Here is an 18,566-nt window from a genome sequence, read left to right as displayed (position 1 = left end):
GAAAAATGTGTACAAAGCTCTATATATGTACTTATGTTACAGGGACAATGCATTGTTTCATGGAACAATAAGAAATGCACCCGGTGTAAGGTATTTAGAGATGTCTCCATTTGGATCTGACCAGCAGACGTCCTACTTTAAGGTAAGGGGTGGAATCCTATTCACATTCCTTGCTTTTGTATTTTTTCACCATTCTTCCACCTGCAGCCCATCAGCAGCTTCCTCACATTCCTGCCACGGTGTCCATGGATAGAAGGCCACCAGGTGGAATGTGAGGCTGATTACTGGCAGACACATCAATCGTCTCTTCAGGGTTCTACCAGGTTCTCCATCCCTTTTTCTTCCCAGAGAAGAAGGACAAAGAAATCAGAGAAATCAGAGGGGTAGTGGGTTGGTTGGCAGGGACAAACAGAAACAGGTCATCAGTGCATTGACCAGTACACTGTTAGCAGAGTCTTCAGGCGTTGGGCTGAGTGCTGCTGACAGTCGGCCCTGTGGAGACGCTTTTAATGAGGCCAGTGTTGCGTTTTCAGATCAAGATGATGAAGAATTGTGGTGCAACACATAGAATGAAGTGTTCTGATGAAAAGCACCGTCTTTCTAGCTAGTGTTGGGAATACACTCAGTGGCGTTATGAAGCTGGTTTAATCCATTTAAATCTTAAGTCATTTGCGTCTCTTTAATGAACTGCAGTCCAGTAAACACATCAGTCACAGGGAAACCTGTGATTTGTGTTGTTTAACGATTTACCCTTTGGATCCGAAACAGAAAGAATCACTGGATTTTAAACACACCAGAACTTTTTTTGTGGCAGAGCAGGTTGAAAGCACTGTGCTTATGTCATATATGTGTATTCTGAATGAACTGGAAGTGAGCAGAGCTGCAAGGCGGCATCGTCGCCTCGCAGCTAGAAGGTCGCTGGTTCGCATCCCGGTGAGGACATCCGGGAGTCTCCATGTTCTCCCCGTGCATAAAGTAATCTTCCTACATGATGTAAGTATGTTTTTTAACTCGTCGTAAATCGATGTGAATGACTCTTGATTCACCATGAACAGATTTAAAGTGCACTCATTCTGATCTTATGTGGAATATGAAAAGGACTGACCAGTTACCACAGCAACCATGAAGGCAGGTCTGCTCAGCTGTTTCTTTTCTTTTTATCAGACAACTATCAAACAAAGAATGAGTTTGGAACTGATTTGCAGTCAAGGGTCCAGTGACACTGCAGTTTGGACCGGACCGGCTCTAGACACAGAGATGAGGATTAAAAGACTCGATCATTCGGATGTCTTTGTCCAAATATAGCCTATATAAAGAAATTCAGACCAGATGGGTGACGTTATGAGGAAGAGCACTGACACGACAAATCCTGCTATTTGCACTTGACCATCTCCTGAGTAATATCGGCTCGAGCTCCTTCGATGTCCTTCTACAGTCCTCCTCAAAGATAATGAGTTTTTTGCACACCCCTGGTCCCTTCAATTCTTTATAGTTAGTTTCTTCTATGAAAACGACTTCTTTCCCTTTAAAGACATGCTGTTGGGGCTGCAGGTGTCTCAGTGGTTAGCACCGTGGCCTCACAGCCAGAAGGTCACGTCCCGGTGAGGACACCCAGGATCTTCCTGCGTGGAGTCTCCATGTTCTCCCTGTGCAGCGTGGGTTCTCTCCGGGTTCTCCAGCTGGTGGTGTTGCTCTCATCACTGCTTCTGGCTTTTATTCTGTCACTGTTCTGTCACCAGACACCTTTAACCTTTAACCACGCCTCCAGGTCCTTCTCTCTGGCCAATCCTGGCTTTTCTCTCGTTAGCTCTATTCTTAAGCTAATCAGCATCTCTCTCTCTGGCCAACCAGGGCCAATCTCTTCCAGCCAGCCAATCAAAGGCTAATTCTCCCTCACAATTTAGAGACAAATCCTCTCAGGCCAATCAGAGGTCAGTGCTCTCTACCAATCAAAAGCCCCATTAGCTGGAGCCAGTCAGAGGCAGTTCACCAGTTCATCAACAGCTCAGCTCATCACGGCTCACTTTCGCCAGCCAATCAAAGCCAATCACAGGTATTCATCCAGAAACATGCTGAGGTTAATTGGTGATTGTAAATTGTCCGTAGGTGTGAATGTGAGTGTGCTTGGTTGTCTGTCTCTAAGTGTAGCCCTGTGATAGACTGGTTACCTGTCCAGGTGAACCTGCCTTCACCCTGAGTCAGCTGGGATAGACTCCACCCCCCATGACCCTGTTGAGGATTAAGGTGTAGAGATGATGGATGGATGCATTCTATAGCCTGACACTCTCTCTAGAAGCCTGATTCACTGGTAATTTAACTTGAATCAAACTAAAGTCATGATTTCTGAGCAGTAAACTGTTGCCTGCCCGACTCCTAGCCTCTGTTCTACGAGCCTGATCAGAACACAAGCGGTGCACAGATAATAGATGGCCATGATGTTTACCAACCCGTTAGGCCAGGCTGTAACTCCACCAATACTCACTTCTCTTTGTATGGAGGCCATTTTCCAAGAGAAATAGTCAGACAGTAGTTTTTTTTTATATGTGTTGATCTGTCAGAGAATAGCGACCTGCTCCATGGAGATGTGCTCTGGTCAGCAGTTCATCACTGTCGTAGTTAAACCTGAAATAATCACTGGATGTAGACTTCAGGTAAAAGTCTGCCATTGCAACTCTCTACTCCTCTTTTACTATCTGCATGTTACAGTTTTCAAAATCCCCTTTCCTATGGAAACAACAACAACAGCTTCTGAGCAGCAGCCTGCATACTAAGAAGTTTTGCTAAATCATGCAGTAACGCAGGCCTGCTTTGTTCTCCATATTTGCCTTTTTGCTTTGCAGGGGCACCTTTGCTGCATGCTGGGGTTAACGTTGCCCAAGACGACTGTGACAGGTTTACAGAAACACAAACAACAGCAGGACGACAGCGAGGTGCAGCTGAACCGTTCTGCAGTGACACAGGTCTGGCTTTGTGACACGAAAGCGTTCCTGCTAACCCTAAATTCTGCTTCGTGCTACAAACCTCTGGCCTTGTAATCACGACAAAAGCTTATCGTGTGGCATTGAGGTTCCTTCATCTCACTACAAGGCCACCTCTGGTCCAAAAACTTCATAACATAATATGTGATAAGAGATGACAAGTGTTTGTCTTTTATTCTTCTTATTATTTTTAATATAACCAAGCTTGTTACATTATTTATGCTATTTTAATATAGCAGCTCAAGGGGACCATCAGTTGCTCTGTATCATTATGCCAACTGAAAAATAATCCTTCCTGTTCTCTCCAGATTCTCAGCGAAGCCCTCTGACCCTCACAGCTCCGTGATGCATGAGTCACCGTCTGTACGTCGGTGAGCATTCGGTAAGCAAGCAGTTCATCCATATCCACACTCACTTTCCTCATTACACAGCGAGACATTCATGCAGTGCTGAGACAATCTACAAAGCAGATGTGGGAGCTCCTCTGAGGCTGAGGACAAGGCTACGTTTCAGTTAGCGGAGGGACGGACCTCACGCAGCAAAGTGAACAGCATTCATTATAACCAGGGTCAGAGATGGCCGACGAAGTGAAAACAAGAAGATAACGCGGCGGTCGGGGGTTCCTGTCTAGTGTGGGAGCGGGCTGCAGTCGTTAAGTCCTGTTATGTCACGCTGGATCTGTGGACGCCCCGGGGCTCGGTGCGTGGGACGCAGCGCTCACATGACGGCAGGAATAGAAAGAGCAGGCCAGGTCATCGGCGTCGGGAGGATGAGATGCTGCAGAAAATGTGATGACTCATTTTTAAGAATACTTTGTGTGGTTCAGGAGCGGACGAGATAACAGCACAGGGATTATACAACAGTCCCTCCAGTTCCTTCCCATTACTTCAGTCTCAGTCATGAAACACTGTTCTTTGTATCCCTACGATGGAAGAGGCGATCCACTGCTGCATCTAGCAACCCAACGTCCTCTCCTGGAAGTTACTTGACAACTGAATTACAGTAAATATGTGTCAGAAGACAACCACAGCCAGATTGGTTTTGTGTTTACAGACATTCTAGTTATTGCAGATATAAACGACTTCACTGGTGGTCCAGTTGATGGGACGGTTGTGAGTCTTTAGCCAGGAGTAGTCCAGTCCTAATGGGAGGTTGGACTGATCAGTGAGATGGAATGTGACGGTCTCATGGTGGTTTCCAGCCAGGACGAGAGTTTACAGGAACTGTCTTGGAGGGAACCTGGGCAAGATGAAATCTGTCGAAGGCTCACGGTGGTTTCTGGCCAATTTCCGGGTGACAGACAGAAAGACAGACGAGGAAGCTCAGATTGGTGGTGTGGACGATGTGGTTGGCAATAAAGTCTGCTTAAAGAGACAGTGGCTGCTTCCTGCTTCAAATTACTTTCCACCCCACAGGTATCATCCATCCATCATCTCTACACCTTAATCCTCACCAGAGTCATGGGGGGGCGGAGCCTATCCCAGCTGACTCAGGGTGAAGGCAGGTTCACCTGGACAGGTAACCAGTCTATCACAGGGCTACACTTAGAGACAGACAACCAAGCACACTCACATTCACACCTACGGACAATTTACAATCACCAATTAACCTCAGCATGTTTCTGGACTGTGGGAGGAAGCCGGAGAACCCGGAGAGAACCCACGCTGCACGGGGAGAACATGGAGACTCCACGCAGGAAGATCCCGGGTGTCCTCACCGGGACATGAACCGGCGACCTTCTAGCTGTGAGGCCACGGTGCTGACCACCGAGACACCTGCAGCCCTGTTTTCATTCAGTTCCGTCTAAAAGTCCAGATCCTACATTTCACTTTGCTGTCAGAACAGAACAATGAGACACGTGTTTGAGTTGCTTCAATGTTTTTTAAAAGGTTTTATTCAAAGGCTGTATTTTTTATTTTTATTTTCCTACAGTGTAAAAGGTCACCATTTGAACTCAAGTTGAAAACAAGGGAAATTTAAAAAACAAAAAGAAAATTGAATGATGTTAAAAAGAAAAAAAAAAAGAACCAGGTTAGAAGAAGAGCAACAACATCCATACAAAACGGTCCACCGAGAACCGAGAAACGAATCATGACAGCGTGGGTTAAAAGGTATAAAACCACAAGTTTAGAAAAGTCTGTAACCGATACTCCAGAACAAGCACGATCGAGGAAAGATACAGAACTGAAATATACACAAACATAACATGGATGTCACTAGTCACAGAACAGAGTATAAAAACACCAACATAACTCAGTATATCCTTTTAACATGTACATTTTTACAGTTCTTCTCTACTAGGATACCGGGGTAGTGTGGCAGCTCTAAGGATACACGTCTGAGCAGGTTGTATTCTTTAGAGTCCTGAATATTCTGTGTGTGATGCTCAAGCGGCCATGACACGGGCGGCGGGTTCGTAAGCGGTGATTAACGACAGCTCGGTTTAAAGTGCTGCTCTTTGCATGTTCCCGTCTGGAGTTTTTAATCGATAAGTGCTTCAGTCGTTATTACAAAAATAGAGATTTGAAGGGGCAAAAGAATTGGACCTTCACTGTGTTCTCGTTCTCTCTCCTGATGTCAAAGAAAGCTCAACATGTTATTGCTACAATACAAACGGGGGATGGATGGTTCGATAATAATCTACTATACTGCACACACAGGGCGACGTTAGATCTGATTTCTGATTTCATCTCCTTTGAACTCTGGTTAAGTCGCCTCCTCCTGAGAAAAAATGATTCTTTCGCTTCTAAATGCACCACTACGCTGAAATTCATCCGTTATCTCAACAATAAGCACCACAGAATGTTTAAAACAGAAGAGAGGAATAAATTCATAATTTACAAACGTGTTTGGATGTTTCGTGTTTACATTTTTAGCGTTATTTCTTTATTACAAAGACATAAATACATGGAAACCCAGGAAACATGAGGAATGACGCACACACTGGAGATGTTACGGCTCGTTGTTGCCTCGACGCTAACATGAAGGCACGACGGATCCAGAACGTCGACAGACTCCTTCGCTTTTCTCACACGTTCATGTGTTGTTGGATGGATAACGCTGCTCAGAAACCATAACGACAAAACATCCTTTCTGTCAAGTGTACTAAAATTAAAAAATTAAAAACTGAAGACATCCATCTCCACTCACTCATCCTGTTTGCTCTAAGAATCCTTTTCATTGTGTCTAATTGGAGTCCTTAATTAACCGGACATCTATAGGCTTCTGTCACATGACTAACAATCACGCTGACAATAAGTGCCAGGACTCTTAGTACTGAGTAAACAAGCAAAACAAAAAGCCTTGGTCAGGGAAGAGGGCAAGCAGATAATCATTACATTTATGATTTATATCCCACATGCGTGCATCGCCACAGAAAAGCCCATACATGGAGAACTGAATCTAGAGAATTCAACTTTGGTGAATCCAACATTAGAGAATTCAGACACCCGTCTGCGTCGCTGCTGCAGCACCTGAGTGGAGACCAGAGGCTTCTCTGTGCACAGCCGTCTAGCTGCACCATCGTAGCATGCATGTGAGGCGTTTCTGGAGCGTCGATAAATCGTAGCATCTATCCTTAAGTCTCCAGCGAAAGCCCAGAGTCTCACAGTAGAGATCTCAGGATGGCCTTTCACAGGAGGAATGGGGTGAACTGAGTTTGTCGTTTAATTTGTGCCAAGCAGGCTTCTGCAATGTGCCGAATTATAGGGTCTGAATACGTCTAAATGAAAGGTTTCACATTTTAAATGAACACACAATAATTCTAAAGAATCTTAAAACTGTCCCTACTGAGTGCAGCCTGATGGGAAAAGCGATGATTTACAACACAAAGCGAAGGAGTGTGAATGCTTTCTGTATCCACCGTGTTTCCAGAGTCGTACAAATACACAAACGTGTTCAGTCACTTTATCGGTTTGGACTCTGATCAGGTGTCCGACGGTTCTGTAGCACGAGGCATGCAGCGAAAACGAATTCATAAAGAACGATCCTGAGCCACAACAAGAATAAGAAGTCCTGCAACAGCTCATCTATATGCACTGTGTACATACAGTATCTGCTGCTGGATGGGATTTCTGAGTCACCACACTTGTTTAGAAACGATGATTAAATCAGAATGCTCTTTAAAGATGTGACTAAAATGTAATGGATGCAAACCACAGTCCCACACTGGGGCAGGACCGTTCTGAAGCTTTGTGCCATTACGGGCTGATGATTAACCCTCAAGCTGTGCAGTAAAATCGAACAAACGAGCTAAACGAGGCTAACATGCAGCGCTGCAGAGCCGGAGGATTATTCTCAGTGACGTGTAGAACCGTGACGGCTCTCTTTACGTCACGGGTTCTGTTCAATACTGATATCAAAAATAGTGATTAATACAGGGTCATCTGCCGTTTCCTCGTCTCCACTCTGATCGTTTGTTGCTTTTCTGTCTTTCATTTTATTTTCACGTGTGCGTACATCTTTGGAGATATTAGTTTGGTCTATCTACACTGAGAGAGAGAGAGCAGGGTGCACCGTACAACATCAGGGTCGATCTTCATACAAAAATAAACAATTACACACACACAAAAAAGACAAAATAATTCCTGTGCATCCAGTCTTTGTACTATAAACTCCTCCTGCATCGTTTTTCTCTGCATCCACAGAGAGAGAATCGATATGTCTCATCATCTGACCAAAAAAAAACAGCAGTTACATGTGACAGAAGTTGAAACATCTCTCCGACTTGCCATCGGTTCTGGTCTTCTAACACCCAAAGAGGAAAATCATTAACTTTTAAATCATACACATATCCACTATGAGCTATAATAACTGATTTATTAGTTGGATTTATAACCAACCAGATCACAGTAACAGGATTTGTTTTCATGTTAAATGTTAGTGGCAGCCTCGCCAATGATCAAAGACGTCCTGACGGGACTCCAGAGGCAGGGTGAAGGTAGCCCAGCATGTCTCCATGTGTCTCTGATATGAGGACACAGGCCTTAAATAAATACTTTCTCTCAGAAAAGAGACGGAAAATCTCATTTGTAGATGTTCTACATCCACTTTATCCTGATTTGATGCAGCAGAAAGCATCAGACGTGAGATGAGAAGACTCAACTTTCACAAAAATAAAGAAAGCAAACTGCATTGTGTTTGGCTGCAGAGACTCCTTTTGTTCTGTCCGTTCCTCGTGTACAGTGTTAGTATTACTCATGCTACCACACACTTTAGAACTAGCCTACAAGAAAAAGAGAAAAAAGAGGAAACATGATGATGAATGATGGTGATTGTCCAGTGCAGTCAGTGAACAGTGTTTTCATTCACTACATGAAATGACACACGAATACAAGGACTACCATGATTGCAGTTTTTCTTCTTTGCTACCTCGACCTCATCCCATCATCGTCCAAGACTTTTACACAAACAGGTAGTAGACTGTTTAAAACAACACACAGTAAAGTTTTGCAAGAGAAGAGCAGAGGAACAGTAAAGATGGCCGGTAGAGACGTTATGGGTCATTATGGCGCCGGGGTTTGTCCCAGAGTCAACCAGCAGCACATCACAGGCACGCTTCCTGTTCACATGCTGGACAAACAGCCTCCTCCAACGAAACGAACAACGACGGAGTCACAGGAGATTGTCTTTAACGTTTTGAAAGCCATGCTCTAACTAGTTTCTATCCTTTAAGATTCAGCACGACACCGTCGGAGATGCTAACTGGACTGTGCACCGAAAAGAGGTAGAGTCTGATTTAAACGTAGATGTTGGGCGTGGTGGTGGTTCTATCCTGTGTAGTGCATAATGAACGCCTCACGTTACCAAAAGCCCATCAGAATGTTTTTACCTCCTCTCGCCTCGTATGAAAACGACAACGCGTCCGTGATGTTGACCGATAAGATCACAGTGTTTAAACATGGTGAAGCGAAAGATAGGCTAAGGGACCAACCACACGCTGTCCTCTGGTACGACCCACAGCAGGCCTTACTGAACACTGCACTTCCATTGGTGGTCCCTGGCACCTCCTACCTGATGACATCACACAGGTGGTGAAGCTACAGCCGTCACGTCTCGAGGATTTGTGACTCCACAGTCACCGAATCGGACAAATGTCGTGTCGTCTGAACCGAGCGTTAAGAGACACGCGAAGGTCTTAAAGAAAAACACTTGAATGGCTTTCGTTCTGTGTGAGTAATGGACATGTAATGGGATCTTTTATGAGTTTCACCTTGATCAGGTGGATCAATATGAGGTAAGCAGTCGGCGTCACACCCTGATGTTCACAGTAGTGCTCTGAACAGGTACAAAGGTGATGAGACAACAGCAACAACACAGTCTGAAAGGTGGAAACAAGAATAAAACAAGAGAGGCTTTGGACATTTAACTGACTGGATAGATTTTCTTACAGACATCATACATAAAATAACGTAACAGTTGACCGAGGCAGAGTTAAGATCGATCATTTCTTCTCTTTGCTCTTCTTCTCGTTGCCGATGAGTCCGCTGCAGGATTTGCCTCAAAACAAAGCTTCATGTGGAAAGCTCGACGAGGATGCAGAATAAGTGCATAGATGGAGAAAGCAGAAGCGATCTGTCCCGCTGAGTTACCCACTGCTCGCTCTTTTTTTATTTTTTTGTTCCTACGAGAAGCTGCAAAAGACGACGGGGGCCTGATAAAGACGACACTGAACAACATACCGCAGACCAGACAGACACAGAGGATGGTTTAGCGCTGCGCTCCAGCTAATAGGATTGGACAGTGAAGAGCGTGGACGTCCAGTGGGTCTGCCACACGGCCGACTCCACGTCATGTGACCTCAGCGAAGGCGATGTGATTCTGTAACGGGGGCAGACAGAGCACAGAAACACAATCAGAACCATCCAGAGAATGAGTTTTATTTACACTTTGAAATGGAAAAAATCCCTCAAAAATCATCTCAAGCTGCCGTCAGCGTACGGCTCGTTGAGTTCAGCCATAGATCTACGAGGGAAGACTCCAAATAAAACAAATGCTTATGGAGGAGGACATTCACAAATCTTTCAGCTTTGCATGTTTCCCAAAAATTGCCAATTGTGTCTCTCTGGGTGACGCCAGCTCTGCACTCAGCTGTAGAAACGTAAGGAGACGACTTGTGGGAGTCAGGATGGATGTAGATGGATCTACATTTCAAAGGTGCTATTTTTAGTATTTTCACTTTGGGTCACACAGAAATGATTCACGTATGAAACGTTGGTTACTTGGAAAGCTGCAAGCCAGATAAAACAAATCCCTGTCGGTCTGTAGAGCAGCGGAGGTGAGCTTAAAGTCAGCTCGACCACATTTATGGTAAAAACCAAAGCTTCCAGTAAAGTGAAGGACCTCCATCACTCCAAACCACAGCAACACTGCACTCTTTGTACAACTTCAAACAGAAAGAAAGCCCGGTTCTCTTGTAGTGACTTCGATGGCATTTAAAACGATGCCAGTGAGGAGAAGGGAACGGTTGCTTGTAGAGAATGAGAACTTATTTGGCTGTGGAGCATATGAGGAGAAGGAGGCAAAGAGGGAAGAGCTGGGAATGTTTTCTGAAGCAGAGGATGTTCTGTTGAGGCGAATGACCAACAGGTTGTTCACTGAGACGCTTCAGCTGTTAACTGACAACAAGCTTCGCCCACCAGCAGGAAAAGTTGGTTTCTGGTTAATTTAACTTCCTCTGTGGGTTAATTCTAACGTAGCCTCGAGGCAGAACAGCCATACAGGTGACCAAACCAATGCTGTCATTAAGGTGTGATACTGTTTGTCCTGCAGGGGGGATTGTACTGTAGTTACTGTTACGTAAAGACTAAATTCATGTTTACCAAAGTACATGTGGAGGAACCTGCTGAGTGTTTCCCACTGAGTGACACTCCCCACCTTCCCTTACTTTAAATCTCATTTTAACCTTGCTTCCTGTGTCGGTTTAACACATTTCTCATGTGAATAAGAGACGTAGTGATGCTGTGAGCTGACTTGGCGAGGCAGGTGGTTCTCCCGTCGTCTTAGTCAGTGATTTTCTCAGCCAAGGCTGCCTGAGAAACTACAGCGTCATCCACGTCAGCGTACCAACGTCCTGCTGGATCGAGAGCAGATTTATTTATTTTTGAAGGGAGCACAAATGGGAAAAGAGTTGATTCTATGTCATGTTGAACGTTACAGTCTGTGCGATGCCCCAGATTCCACTTCCCTTTTCTAAAAGCAAGTCGTGCATGTTTGTGTCACGCTGATTCTTAGTGAATCTCTACTTTCGCTGGTAACACGTCGCCGCATGCTGACGATACTGTAAAACAAGCAGAACAGTAAAACGAATCCTCACACTTCTACAGTTATTAGATTAAGAAGTGAAATAGTGCTCATACAATTTACAGTTTTCCGGTTAACTGAACCTAAAACTCACAAGAACGCAGCTAACGTGTTCCATCAGAGGGGAAAAGAACTTTTATTATTATTGTTCAAAATCTTATTGTCCTTCTTATGCCAGGGTTTAAATCACAGTGAACTAAAATGAGCTAGAAACATGAAACTTGATCTAATAGTTCAAAACGATATGCAAACATGAGCTGTACCTAATAATCGTATTGACGTCCAATTGGAGCCTCACAGTTTGACTATAAATGGATCTGTCCAAAAACCAGCCACCGTTCACCCAAGCACCCTCACAGGAACCCATAACTTGCAGCTGGTAGCTATATTCACAGTATATTTCCCCTCCTCTGTTCAGTCTGTTTTAGCTAATTAGCTAGGACTATAGATATTATATACATACTTGTATATGCATGTTGTGTTTTGTGCGTTCCCCGTGTCCTTTGTCTTCCTATATTGTATCACCGACCATTTCTGTGATCTTAAATCATCAGAAACAACATAACACCAGTCAAAGTAAATCCCACTGAGGCTGGATGTGACTCCATCAGGACGATGGAACATGAGTGACGCACCAGCTGTGAATCAGCCGTCAGCACCGACAGTCAGAACCAGCACATGGCTCCATCTCCTCTGTCTCAGGAAAGCTGTGGTATTGTCAGACTGGCATATTTAGTTTTACTACTAGCAGATACTCCACTACTGTACATGTGAATAAAGAACGGCAGCGGTACTCGGTGTACACAGCGTTCATGGAGAAGTCCATTAACTGGTCCACTTATGAGACACGTTCTCTGATTTAACTTTCCTCAGTGTAGCTGAATCTCCAGTCGTCTGTTGAGTTTGCCAACTCCTCGTCAATGATTTGACTCCCACTAATTCAGCGGTTCCCAACCACCGGACCGCGGGCCGGTTCTGGGCTGTGGGTCATTTGGTACCGGACACATTTCCCAGGAAGAAATCCACACTGACCCGCAAAGTTGTCTACAGTCGAGGAATGACTTCGGCCTGAGACTCAGAAGCGGTTGCAACGCTTCCTCGCTAACTTCTAGCGTTGCTTCATCAGGGATTACAATAAGGTCGCAGCCCCACTCACTGCCATGACCTCCACCACCCAGACTGTTTCATGGACTCCTGACACTCACTAAAGGCTCGATTCACGTCAGCTCCCGTCCTGATCCAGCCTGAAATAAGCTTTCAGTTCATTGTGGAAGTGGACGCCTTCGATACAGAGGTAGGAGCTCTCCTCTCCCAAAGGTCCCCTGCTGACAAGAAGCTTCATCGCTGCGCTTTCTTCTCGACGCCCATCCTTCCTAAAACATGTCTGGTGACATCTCTGACCTGGGAAGTGGAGGCGGTGGTGAGGTGTGCATTGGAGCACCTCAGACCCAGGTAACGGCCCTCCACACGCCCTTGTTGTACCTAACCCTGTATGTTCTCAGGTGCCCCTATGGGCCCATGCTTCCCATGCCACCCTGGCTCCTCTCACACCCTGGAGGTGCTCAAGAGAAGATTCTGGTGGTCCTCCATGGAACTGGATACAAAGGAGTACGGGACCGCCTGCTCCATCTGTTCCGACAACAAGACAGCCAACCGACCCAGCTCCAGCTTTCTGCATCCCCTGCCAGTCCCACAGCACCCCTGGATTCACATAGTGGTAGATTTCATCCCAGGACTACCTCCCTCAAACGGTAACACCACCATTCTCACTGTTGACTGCTTCTCTAAGGCTGCACACTCCATAGCGTTCCCAAGCTGCCATCTGCAAAGGAGACTGCTGAGCATCTTGTCTCCCAAGTTTTCAGATTACACAGGATTCTGTCTGACATAGCGTCTGACTGTAGCCCCCAGTTCACCTCAGAAGTCTGGAGGGTTTTCTGCTCTGCCCTGGGGGCCTCGTTCAGATTCACCTCCAGCTTCCACCCGCAATCCAACGGCCAGACAGAATGCACCAATCAGGCCCTAGAGACCTTCCTTCGTTGTGTGACCTGGGTGGGCTTGAGGCAGAGCAGACCAGGTGCAGCATTCACCTCAGCAACTTTCCTGCTTGTGTATCACCGTTCTGTGTATCCCTGTTGATTTGTGTGTTTTTAGTGTCGCTGAATCTTGTGTCCATGTGTTCTGATCCACAAATTCATATCTGATTCTGTTTTTTTTTCTAGCCTCTCTGAATTTGTACCTTCCGGGTTAGTCCTGCTTTATTCTGGATCTGTTCAGTTTAAATTAGATAGTCGCTGCTAGCGGAGCCGCTAGTCGTTGCTTCAGCTCTTGAAGTGCTTCCGGTTCACCTGCTGTTTTGTTTTCCTGCTTCCTAAGAAGATTACTGTGAATAAAATCTTTATTATTGAGCGCCCTGTTCTCCGTTCTGTGACAAACGCGTTTTGAAATAACAGGCCGATGCTGCTCGTTGGGGGAACATGAAAAATGGCCCAATTTATAAAACCCTCACATGTGACAGTACAGCAAAGAGTTCTTAAGTCTCTGGTACAGTCCAGGAAGCCAGTCTTTCATATATGCTGTGTTGCTGATGTGGATCTTGTTGATCGTGTAGATTTTTCATTTGATTAAGGAGGACTATCAGCATCTATACTGGCAGGTCGGTCCTGTTGTGTTTCCTCTAAAACAAGCAACCATTCACCCTCTAAAAGCTGACGAGTCGTTGTTTTTCTAAATCCTGAGGTCGTTCCAGCATCATACTGAACCACTGATGACTCTGTGAGTGTGGCGTCTTTGTGTGTGAGAGAACAGAACTAAATAAGAGCTTCTGTTTGGCGGCTCAGAGGTTTCTTCCTGCCCTGGCATTTTTTGCTCACTCTGGCTTGTTTAGCTTCCAGGCATCTTTAGGCTGTGCTATTTTTAGAGCAGGCAATTTTCCACCGAGCCTGTCGCGGGCTGAGGTGAGATTTTCTGCTCTTTGTCAGGCAGCTGAGCAGCAGGAGGCTGGGAATGGAATCATCAGGAGCTGTTTCACTGTTGTGTGTCTTACTGAAGGAAAAGGAAAGTCAGCAGGACAGAATGATCAGATCTGGTGTTTTAAAGACACACGATGTCACGCAGATGCAAAGAGAAAGGAGGAGGAGCACTTCAGCACACACACCAAATGCTCTGGACAGCGTTAGTTTGGGCAGAATCAGCCTCGCTTTGGCTTCATCAGAATGGACCAAGATGGCCGACAGATGGGCAGTCGGTGGGTCACGGGGCGACCCCATTCTAAGCTAAGCACACCTCGGCTTTTGTGTTATATTTATGAAGACACTGCATTCACTAAACCAACTGCTAATATCTAGAAACACAGTGACATTAATAGAAATAGATCTGATAGGATGAGAAAACATTGATCAGACAGGCTGGAGTCCAACCAACCGTTTACCCAGATTATCTGAACATGAGCATCTCTTACTGGGACTCAGTTTTCCAATCTCATGGTGCTGTCATGACATTGGCAAACCTCTTACTGTGACAGTCATTAATACAGACTAACTGTAGAGAGAAGTATTTGTGATGAAACACTGGCTGATGTTGTGCTGGTGTCTTATTTAAAGCCTCACAGTCAAAAACAGACACAAGTGGAAGCTGATGACTTGATCAGAACAGAAAAGACTCTTTATAGGCGACTAATGAGCGTATCAGTATGTCCGTACTGTATTAGGACGATCCATAACCTACAAATTAGTTTTAATTGCATTTTACAGGCAAAGCTCGGCAGACACAGGAAGCGTGTCCAGGTTCTGCTGCCATAACCTGCCGTGTGATAACAAACAGCGGTTCAGGTTCTGCTCGGTTCCTTAATAGACTGAAAGTGGATCTGACCCAAACACACGAGGGAGAAACATGTGGCTTCTCAACAGCACACTTACATATTCAGCTCAGAAAGTACCAGTGTTCTGACTGCTTCACTTATTCATGCTCGCTTCTGTTAACATTTAAAATTTAAACACTTTGTGTGGGATGATGATCTGGTTTTTATTCAACTTTGGGAAAGTTGGAAAGCTTGGTTGGACACGATACTAATTTTTAAAAAAAGGAAATAATTTTGAAGGCATTTAGAGTGAGCATGCTTGTTGTTTTTTTTGTTTTAAACTGTATATAGTTTTAAGGGGAAATGACTTTTGCAGATATCCCTGCTTGTTGTGAAGCTATGGATTGAATCAGCCACACAAAGGTGTCCCTGTGGATCCCAGAGCAGGATTTATTTCTTCTTATTTACTCTCTTTTGCATTGTGCTAAGTGATCCTGCATCACACAACTCTGCCATGAATCCATTTAATGACATCATTTGTCTCAGAAATGCTCTCTTGGGTCCAGAAAAGGGGCCAAACTGAGGATGAACAGAGCTTGTTTCTGCCTGTAAAACACTGCATCCTTCCTATGGGTTTCCTAGTCGTGGCTGTCTGTAACACATCCGGCACCGGCAGCACAAGACGGAGGCTGAACCAGACCGACGGCACAACATCAGCCAGTTGTATCACCGCTGGAGTTCAAATGCAGAATGAAAAACGAGCGTGAGGTCGTGTTGTCCAGAGATTTGGAAGAACTCATGCTTTCCTAGTTTGTTTGCCTTTTGCCTCTGAGACACTGGAACCAGTTGATGCTCCTCAGCCAGCGCAGGAAGGCCTGGAGACGCTCCGTGATGTTGCAGCAGCCTTCGTCTTCATCGTCCGTCTCCTGCAGCGGCAACGTGTGTGTGTGTGTGTGTGTGTGTGTGTGTGTGTGTGTGAGAGGTAACATCCCATAATAACATTTAGGCACTGGTACACACTCTCTAAATCCAAACTAATAGCTTATATTGTATCAGAGAAACATACGATCCTCTACCGTCATGTCCAGACTATAAGCCGCCACTAATTCTAAATATATAGACATTTTATAGCAGGTGTAAGGAGGTATAAGGGTATTTTATTCACACATATCTGGGAATGGCTGCTGATTTTATTACTGTAACACCTTAAATTGAAGATTCCACATTTTGATCGTCATGGTGTTTGTATCTGAACAATAAATGTAATTAACTCTTTAAGTCCAAGATGTCAGCACTTGTATGAGCTTTGGTGTATTCACCTGTCGCACTGCGCTGTCAGCGGCCGACAGTGACGCCAGCATCACATGTCATATCCTGCTGAGTGATTCCAGTTGACACCTGTCACTTCACATTAAACGCAACCTTTCCAGGTGTCCTGCTGCATCATCAAAGCAGTTTGGTTTTTAGTGTGTCATGTGACCCTGTTGTCATGTGAAATGCTTTAATTTACACCCTGACTTCCTGTCGTCCAGGTCTTGTGGAAGCAAAGTATGAAGCATGACCGTCTTGTGGAGTATCAGCTTTACACCAGATCTAACTGGACCCATGGCTTCCAGAAAGTTCCACCTTTGACTCATCAGTCCACAGGATGTTATCCCAAAAGTCTTCAGACTCATCTCGTTATGACCCAATGTCTGATCAGCCTTTATGTTCTTGTTGGTCAGAAGTGATTTCAACTCTCCCATGGAAGCCATTGTTGCCCAACGTCTCCTTGTTCTTGACTCTCTTGAATCAAGTGCTGCTTTTTGAGACCTTTTAGCTGATTCACAGCGACCAGACAGGATTTATTTGCGTGATGTTCAGATTCAACAAGACAGGCAGTCATCATACATGGCTGTGACTGGAGAAATTTAAACCAGCTGCCAAATGAATTTGGTCATTTAGTAGATTGGTGGCTCAGGAGGCGATTACTTTTTCACACGGGGCTGCAAAGCATTTCTCCTTCAACAAAAGAAATAAAACTTCTGTCTTTGTTTTATATTAAACTGACCTGGATAATCAGAAACATTTAGGCTTGACAAATCTGCTAAAAAAGAAGATATCTGTTATTTATATTAAATAGACCGAGTTGTCTTGACAGTAATCTGGACAGTTAGTCTCATGCATGATCTTTTCTGTTTGGAGTGGATTCTTGCTCTGACGTAGGACGATGCCACTTTTGTTCTTAATTGTTCTTAATCAGCTTTAATCGGGTTCACTCTGATTCTGTGCTGTGCTCCACCAACCTGTGAGGCGATGTACTTCTCCAGAGGACTCTCCACCCGGCCCATCACCGTGTGGGTCCGCTGCTCCGCCGGTGACTCCTCGGTCAGCAGCAACTTGCCTTTAAAGTTGTGGACCACACACACCACCTACAAGCACAAGCACACGTCAGAGGAACTGAACCCACAGCCGAGGCGACACCACGCTGGAGCCACAGCACAGGTGTGTGCAACTGAACATAAAGGACAGATGGAGATTACTGAGAGCAACGCAAGTATGAGGGTCACACAGGTGAAGATAAAGTTAGGTAAAGAAACAACACAGATGCTGTTCCGGCCCCCGTGAGCAGGTCAGGAGCATCACCGCTACTGGGACACCGGGAGGCTGAGGATTGGCTGAATCCAGCAGAAGAGGCGGGACTTCCTGCCGGCGTGCCCTCAGCAGAGCCTCGTTGTCCCTGAAATCATCTTTTGTCCTGTTCTGAGAGTGTTTGTGAGGGTTTCTCTGAGAGTGGTGTGTCAGAGATTCTTAGTTAGAATTCTGATTGGTTGTGTTAGAACTCAGATTTGTGAAACACTAGTTATTTGGTTCATTTCATATTAAACTGTGAATATTTTGCTGTTAGCTGGAGGCAGTCGGGGTAGCACATGAAACTCCATCACCGTGCTGTGCACAGTGCTGTAGGCCTACAGGTCAACTCTGATACCACTGGATCAATATGGAGCTCAAGTCTTTTGATTGGTCAGTGAACTATTAAAATATTTGGAACTGCTTTGGAACTATATAAGACAAATAAAAAACTTCAGCAAAGGCAAAGATTTACTGTAAAATGTGCTCCTAACCACCATTTGATAAATTACAGCGGCCCCGAAAACGTACTGGGACACTTAAGGTACACTTAGAAATGCATTATACACACAACATGACCATAAATCACAAGCACACTCCTTCAGCAAAAACCTGTCTGTCAGGTTTGAAATGATAAGACTGGACATATACAAAAACCATAGTAGTGGTGTCACAGAATATTTGAGGTTTTAGCCTTTAGTTATCCAGCATAACAGCTCAAAAACACCAGAATACTAAATCAACTGTTTGCTGTTGTGGAGAAAGTTCTCTCAGTCAGCAGAGCTATTATCCTACAGCACTGATTAGTTGACATTTAGCACCATTTATGACCTCGATGTTCTCTTGGCTCATTATCTTGCTGAAAGATTCAGCTGCTT

The 18,566-nt window shown here is 45.0% G+C and overlaps 1 protein-coding gene across 1 annotated transcript in view; it reads right to left on the bottom strand.

The window, feature by feature from the left end:
• Positions 1 to 9,691: 9,691 nt before the first annotated feature.
• Positions 9,692 to 18,566, bottom strand: part of LOC103372960 (lipid phosphate phosphatase-related protein type 5-like) — a 53,927-nt gene continuing 45,052 nt past the window's right edge. The window contains exons 6-7 of the mRNA XM_008302741.1: positions 17,364 to 17,489; positions 9,692 to 9,797 (exon numbers count right to left, since the gene is read on the bottom strand). Of these exons, the coding sequence (XP_008300963.1) occupies positions 9,768 to 9,797; positions 17,364 to 17,489 (156 nt within the window). The 3' untranslated portion in view covers positions 9,692 to 9,767. The remainder of the gene's footprint in view (positions 9,798 to 17,363; positions 17,490 to 18,566) is intronic.

This window comes from Stegastes partitus, unplaced genomic scaffold, assembly GCF_000690725.1.
Source record: "Stegastes partitus isolate 25-593 unplaced genomic scaffold, Stegastes_partitus-1.0.2 Scaffold1867, whole genome shotgun sequence".
In the NCBI taxonomy this organism is placed as follows: domain Eukaryota; kingdom Metazoa; phylum Chordata; class Actinopteri; family Pomacentridae; genus Stegastes; species Stegastes partitus.
The sequence above is the reverse complement of the archived record's forward strand: the minus strand, read 5'-3'. Positions and strand labels throughout refer to the sequence as shown.